This window comes from Plodia interpunctella, chromosome 16, assembly GCF_027563975.2.
Source record: "Plodia interpunctella isolate USDA-ARS_2022_Savannah chromosome 16, ilPloInte3.2, whole genome shotgun sequence".
Taxonomy (NCBI): Eukaryota; Metazoa; Arthropoda; class Insecta; order Lepidoptera; family Pyralidae; genus Plodia; species Plodia interpunctella.
In genome coordinates this window covers 5,690,513-5,698,867 of record NC_071309.1, presented here as the reverse complement: position 1 = coordinate 5,698,867, position 8,355 = coordinate 5,690,513, and the positions used below count along the sequence as shown (strand labels likewise).

At 32.4% G+C, this 8,355-nt stretch overlaps 1 protein-coding gene across 1 annotated transcript in view; it reads left to right on the top strand.

Moving 5' to 3' along the window:
* Positions 1-2,914: 2,914 nt before the first annotated feature.
* Positions 2,915-8,355, top strand: part of LOC128676307 (uncharacterized) — a 39,318-nt gene continuing 33,877 nt past the window's right edge. The window contains exon 1 of the mRNA XM_053756344.2: positions 2,915-3,503. Within this exon, the coding sequence (XP_053612319.1) occupies positions 3,341-3,503 (163 nt within the window). The 5' untranslated portion in view covers positions 2,915-3,340. The remainder of the gene's footprint in view (positions 3,504-8,355) is intronic.

Here is an 8,355-nt window from a genome sequence, read left to right as displayed (position 1 = left end):
AATTTTATGTAATTTTTTTGGCATCGCGGAAGATCAGCGTCGTGGCTTACGCAGCGACTTATGCTGAGCGGAGATCACTTTGCTTCAATAACTATTTATTATATGTAGTTAGGTACAGTGCTGTTTTAAAATTGATAATGTTTGGCCAAATGTACGGTTTTTCTTTCTCTCTTTCTTTCTGATAAATCGAAATCGGGAGACCCTGTTTATTTGTCATAATACACGTAGGTCGGTATAATACTATATAAAGAGCGCAGGCGCAGTTAAGTATGTAACATAGTTAGTCATTGTCAAAGTAAATCTCCTACCGGGACTGTCGAGCAAATAAGCAAGTTTATGTCTTTTGTTTACCTTTTATTTCTTTTTGTCCATTTCATAAGTTAGCTACAAAAAAGAAAATTTCGTCCACCATTTCATAAATATTTTATATTATAAGTAGCAATAGTCACTTTCATATGTCGTATTTTTCACAAATATATGAACTTTTATTATAACGAAATTAAAATATTTCATCACTAAAACTTTTTCCTTTTAATATGAAAATAAACCTCTGTCAAGAAATACAAAAATAAAAACAGGTCAAGTGCGAATAAGAACAAAGTTGCGAAAGAGGTGATTTGTGGCTATTTAGCTATTGCTACTCAAAAGATGAACTAGAACGGTTAATCGAATTACCCACCAAATTACTTCTACTCAAAGTCATTATACCTACTCTGTAATCTATAATGTCTTTGCTTCTACTAGAGGAGGTAAACACATTACATTACATATAGTTTTATGGAGTAAATAGCATTCGCACACAGCTTTGCCCGCGCGAATAGGAGAGGGTGGGCTTTTCCACTTCAATTTTCATAAATACTGGTTTTTAACATAGAAAACTTACCATTTATTATTTTATTTTAATTTTAACTTTAGTTTTAATTTTAGGTTAATTTAGTTGTTATATTATTGTGGATGTTTAACTTTTTATTATTATCACAAAAAAAAAATCACATAAAATATAATTAATAACACTCGTTGTTCTAACTGAAATCAAGTTTTAGCTGCTTATATATTGAAATCTATTTTTTGAAATAAATTATAGTTTATTTTATTAAGTATATTATATACTACACACGCAAATATCGACTTAGTTAGCTAAGCTAATAGACCTTATTCGTTTTCCTTATTTGCCTGTTTATTGGATAATATTTTGTATGATATGACGGCTTCGCTAGGTTACTACATGGTAAATGAAAAACAAAGAAACGCCTACATATTTTGAAGTACAATTTAGCATACATGCATGTATTAAGTACAATAAGTTGTGCGCAGGCGTCACATCGACTAGACAAAACTTTGTTCATACGAAGTTTAAAGAGTAAAGTTCAACACCAAAAAAAATACTGCATAATATATATTTTAAATATAACATGAAGACTGAAGTATTTACACTGGTATATATTAATAATTTTATATTATATACTAGACAATTATTATTATGGGTTTTTGCCTGAAAATAAAGATTTTTTTCAACAGATGCCTTTCCGTTCCCTGTTTTTAGATTTTCATTATTTTCATCAATCATGTAAGTACTTGAAATGAACAAACGCACAGATTTGTCAATATCTATATGATCTTAATCTTGCCACTTGCCTCCTTAATTACATATACTAGGCTATACCTAAAATCACTGTAAGGTTACTAAGTCTTTGGAACAAAAAAAGGTCCAAATTTATTTACTTCGATAGTATGTATAACGAAATAATTAAATTGTCGACCGTAATTGTTAAAGAAATAATTAAACACTTTGGTCGGCCAATAACAAGGTTACTAACCTGAACAATCTTTTGTGAGCTAGGTGTTGTGCAAAATTTTTTGTAAACTTTTTTGAGGTACACCTTGCACACCAAAGATTGTTCAGGTTGTCTTTCCTAATTTGTTTCTTACAATTGTAAATATATTTACATATTCTAGTTAGATACTTTATTTAATCCGAAGCCGTGGTTTTGAGGCGGTGGTGGAGGTCTCAGGTTCGAATCCTACACGTGATGAGCTTATATACCAATCTGTTTTCATCGACCGCCACTTGCTTCTGGTGAAATAAAATATCGTAAGAAAACCTGCACTGTACTATTCTTCTACCTGTAACATTCTTCTAAGTGAATTACACGTATATTATTTTACTTTATACTAGCCGCCCGTCCAGGCTTCGCTTAGGTAAAAACATAATAAATTATACACCTAAACCTTTGTCACCTTTCTCAGGAATAACACTATCTATTGGTAAAAACCGCATGAAAATTTACGCCGTAGTTTTTGAGTTTATACTATATGCCCAAAGATACAACAGAGGACTTTGTTTTATATTATGTAGATCTGTGGTAGATGTAGATATATTTCATATAGATTTAAACCGCCTCTTTTGTACCGGGTTAATGCCTTATACATCATTTAAAAACCAATCACGGCCCCGTGCTTGTACGTTTGTTGCACCAAAAATAAATGGATGATTTTGTAAATACAAAATATTTTAACTAAATGTATGTGATGCAGGAAACATTTCAAATATTTATCGATTTTAACTTAGGCACTGTTTAAATAATAGGTAGTAGTACCTCTAAGGACCTACATAAATAAAAAAATACTACATCAGTACTAAACAAAACGGAAGAAAATTAGATTTATTTAAGTGACGGAAAAATTATACATTTTGTTAAAAAAGTCATTCGATATTTTTGTTTACTAGAATGTAGCCTTCTTAAAATACCTATTTTCTCGACTTGCGGGACTTTGCGGATGATATTCTCACGAGAGTGACGCTACGGGGCACTGCTAGTGACCGATATAATTATTTGGTTTGGTTTATTAGTAGCTTATTCGTCTGTCTAAACATGGCATGGCACGTTTTGCTAGATAGACAGATGAACTGGACTAAGGAACTAGGTCAACGCTGATAACATCGTAACTGAGACATCCCCTTTTGGTTAAATACGACGGTATGTGGGACTGTGTTAACAATTCATTTAAATTGTATTTTTTGAAATAAATTATCAATAGAATCTATGATTGATAGTAGGTTGATAATAGTGAGATGGCGGCTATCGATCCAGTTGTTTATTTATTAAATTACAAGTGTTGCGCTTCCCACAACGCTGCCAGTCCGTATTCGCGCTCGCGACGTTTCGCACAACCACCGCGCGACGGAAAATAAATACAAAAATAAACGTAGTAAATACATCGCACAAAATTGAGGAGTTTCAAAGTTAACTCACTACAACGGTATCTTGTGGCGTTTTTTATTCTTATAATAATGTTATGACATTTTAATTAAATTTGACATTAAAAAAGTGATTTGAAAATGGAGAAGACGCTAGCGAAACTGACCGGTTTGAAGCATAAAGGAAGTGGTAAAGAGAAGTATGCGTTCAGGACTGTACATGTGAATCTGCCTCCTCCATCTGCTGTGGACATCGAGTTCACCAACATCACCCTGAAAGTAAAAGAAGGATTCAAAAGAAAAAGTGAGTCAATACATTTAAATAGGAAAATAGTTAAAACTTGTTTTGAGAAAACAGAACACATAACTACATAAATTATATTAACGGGACTCTTTGGCACTGTTTATTATTTTGTATGGTCGATACAAATTTCAATTATACGTATCAATATATACACAATAGTTGGAATTGTAAATAAAACATTAAAAATATGAGAACCGACTTTCATAGCATTCAAAATCATGAAATAACAAAGTGAGGCATACCTCACTTGTCCCAAGTACAGGAGTAAGGGGTTATGGATTCGAAAAGTTAAGTATTTTGTACAAAGATTTAACTTGGCACCGACTATTCAAGTAGTAGGTAGTACGTAAAGTAAGGTATGTACCTTACTTTATTTCAAGATTTAGGTGTCAGTCGGTGTTTTAGAAAAAAGTTTTATTCCATCCTTTTTCGTTTAGGTAAAATAAAATAATTTTGACTTCTACATGGTGGTTAAAACGACCATTGTATAAAAGGTAAAGTTTATAAAAATCTAAATCTCGGTAGGTTGTTCGTAGCATCGTCTGAACTGGGCAGTACAATAGTTTCGTAGCTCGTAGCTCACTGTTATGTTCTTTCTTCATAGGACTCAAGAATATGATAACAATCAAACTTTATAATAATTTTACTAATATTATGTTTATGAAGATGTTTGTTACTCTTTCGCGCAAAATGTACTGGACCGATTGTTATGAAATTTGGTACACGGGTAGAACCTACAATTTGGTATATATATAATTTGGTATACGGGTAAACCGGCTAGAAACCTGGAACAACACATAGGGTACTTTTTATATCGAAATTCCAAAAGTAGCGAAGCGCCAGAGCGCAGCTAGTAATTCATAATTCATTTATATGTATGTAATTACTTAATAATATAATTTGAAAAGGTTTACATTTATTAAAAATTCTTTTTAAAAATATTAAAGACTGACTGTTTCTCGCGGCTCCACCTGCAGCAATAAGTAACATTTTGTGACTATCCTGTGTTATGACTGTGTTCTGCCGTCATATAGAAGGACAAACAAAGAGACGCACAGCAATACGGCTATGTGGTAGATATTTATTTTTTGTCTTTCTCATGCATTCGAAATTCCTATTATCAAAAAAAAATTGGTTGCAATTTTTTCAATAAACGCAAATGTAATTTATTCATATGATGGTTAGGTACTTTGCTTGCAAAATAATGTTAACTTGCCGATGTAACCATAATAATAATCGTGAACACAAGTGCACAACAAAAAATCTATTGTATATTCAAATATCTACATACGTTGTAAAATAATTAGCATATGAAATTGTGATGACAAACAATTCTTCCTTTCCATCAACGAAACAAAATTTATTGTACATACGCACCAGGGGATTCGCTTCCGTTATTCTATTATATAGTTATATTCACGAGATTGTCACAGTTAATTTCTTTAATTTCTAACCGTTTACCAATTAACATCAAAAACCGTTCCACGTTTGTCGAAATTAAATTTGTTAGTCATTGTCATTTAACAAAACAATTACCAAAGAGAATATACATAAAATGCATTATGTTAAAACGACAGGTGATTGTTATTTTAATGCAAGTTTCCATACATTAAATTATAATATTAGTAGTGTTTCTTATTACTTCTCTAGTTATGTAAATACGAAACCCTAAAAATTAAAATGCCTAATTATGTCTTCTTTTGCGTGTCGTTTCGAAATACGAGTGTTTTATATATCCAGCGCAATTCCGGGAAATCCGTACCAGACGGATATGATAGATGTAATCAACGTCTGGTTTCTTTAATTAGACTGTACTTGCCTGCCTACTTATTTAGCCCAATTTATTTCAAAAATGCCCAGATTACAGGGTGACTTTTTATACATTGGAATTGCTTTGTTGCTGAAATCGCGAATTTTTTAAAAATTATTTAATGCAGAATTAAATACCTAATTTGAGGAAACTGTATGGATCAGCAGATTTTATACACTTTTACGTGATTGCTCCTATACTAAAAGCAGTTTAGTATCATGGACTGAGCATTTAGACAAAATAATGCCAATTTACAAGTCACCCTGTATACCGCTGCTTTTACGTGGGTTGGTTGCGTTGCGTATGTATTTACGTGAATAAATATTTACCTGTTCAATATTAAACAATTTGATATAAGTAGCTGTACGAACTAGATATGCTGAGCTATAAGGGTGACTAAAATGTGCTAAGCGAAATACTTCTACATAACTGATATGTTTCAGTAACTTGTAGATTTGACGCGTTTTGTGCAAGCTTCACACATACGTTGTGTCAACCATCATTAATTTTCTGTAGCAAGATTTTCCAGTTTGCTTATGCAGTTCATAGATAGACTTGTTACACTAAGGGCGAGTCGCACCGTCAAATTTGACGTTGATTTTAACCGGTGCGACGCTGACGTTTAGACAAAATTACGTGCTTTGCGTTTTTCTGCGCATGTAATAGTTAATGTCAAAGTTGACGGTGCAACCCACCCTAATCAGCAAATATTACTTATACCTAAGAATATCAATGTTAACCATTATAATAAGTAATATCTACTTAGGAGTTCTTTATTCTCTCGTCAATCTCAACCAAGAAACTCTGACCATATCCTAAATATTATAAAAAATTCTGCCACGTCTGTCTGTCTTTTCTGAACTACTGTACAGATTTTCATGCAATTTTTACCAATAGATAGTGTGATTTCTAAGGAGGGTTCAGATATATAATTTATTATGTATTTACCCAAGTGAAGCCGGGACGGGCCGCTAGTCTGATATAAAGCAAACCTATTCGCAATATTAGATATATTATTATGATTCCTAATTAGTACTACTAATTAATAAAAAATAAATAAAAAGAATTCTAAAACAGAGATCTGTCTACTATGGGAATTTTTGCACGCAAATTATGTGTACGTTTGGCAATAATTTCAGCAAATAGGAATAGTTCCTTGCTGTCCCGGGGCAGGCAGGCTTTTTTCGAGATACAGACTCGCGTCTAGTTCGGAGACAGTCTTGGGCTGGGTCAGCATAGGGACTGTTCATTACATTTTTGTATATCGTAGATGTAAGGCAATTGTAAATTGTTTTTTGTTATTGGCTAAATAAAGAATTATTATTATTTTAATAGTAGTCAAAACCCAATTCACTTGGTTCTAAATTACAATTAGCTTACCTAGGTATCCATAATTAGCACATCTTAAAGAACCTATCTTATCTTGCATTGCTTTGTTATTAAATATATATATTCGGTATTTAAATACTGAAATGAAATATCTATACAAATGCTAAGTTCTAGCTATAGATTTATTGTAACTTTGCAGGGCTGCAACTTTTTTAATCGATAACGTAATATAATATATATATGATAACAAGAAAAAAAAAGTACTAATCAGGGATCACATTTATAGAAAAAAATCTGATTAGTTAATCGGGGCGGAGAGGTGCATTCGATACGGTTTGGTGTTGTAGGTACACATTATATTTAAAGTCGAGCAAAATATAACTTGTATTTTAGTAGGGGCGCGATTTACATTCTAAATAAGAAATGTTAATAACTTAAATGTAACTGGTAAAAATATAGTATTTTTCTAATATATATATTTTTCTATAATAAACAATACAGTATGTACAATTGGCTAAAATATAGCACAATACTCTATACATAGTAGGGGTGGCAACCCTATAACCTTGTCACATAAGTATGTATGGACGGACAGTCAGTAACTACTACCTATCCATTTACCGTTATTAGTTCTTTTTATAGAATATTCCAATAAGGTTTGCGTCTGATATTGAAGGAATGAGTGTTGATTCCTCGCAATTTAACTGAGTCCAAATGCATCAGTAACGACGTTTTAATGTTTAATTGATTTAACTAATTAATAAAATGAATGTGAAAGAGCTAAATATGTTAGTTGAATCAAATTTTGCTATATGGAAATCTTGAATGCATCTGTTACGGCTAATCCCGTCTTTACATGTTATAAGAAAAAGTTTTTCTGTATGAACTCGATAAACTCAAAAATTACCGGACAGACTTTTCTGTTTTTACTAATAGATACCAATCTGAGGAAGATTTGTATTTACAAAATATTACGGTTTTACCCGAACGAAGTCGGGTCTGGCCGCTAGTTAGCTTATAACATAAAGCAACTATATATAGTAGTTAGTGGTGTTTACAATGGTGCTGATCATATCACTAACACAATCTTCTTTATGTGTGACTGACTAGAACGCTTCTGAGATATTGATTGCAAAACTGGAGCCATAAATAGGGTTTCCATAATGTCTAATAACCAAAGCGGGACGTTTGGGGAAAATGGACGAAGTATTTTCCAATTACCATTTTTAGGTGTAAGATATATAACCAATGATCGCCTGTTAGTAAGCGAATAACCCTTTTAGGTGGTAATTTGTCCAAAAATGGACCAAATATATGTTTTGTAATGGATTCTTAAGCCGGTTTTCCATCGAAAGTTTTATTAAAAACATTAATTAAAAACACATACACAAAACTTTTATGTTTTTTACACACGCTGTGCACAAATGCCTACGTTTTATTGATAGTTTAGGGCAAATAATGCTCTGTACACCCGACTGTAGCCCGTCTGATTTGTCAGGTGAAATGACCTGACCAAAGTCTCGGGGAAACTCTGGATGCTAGCCGCTTCCAACCTGTCGTCTTGAATTTTTTTCGAGGAGGCCTATGTCCAACATCAACTTAACTTATAACTTCCATCCCTTCCATCTTAAGCGATATACAAGTTTAATTGATGGATACACTACACATAAAATACATGATGCGTCCTGACCCTTTTGAATTTATTTCTTAGAT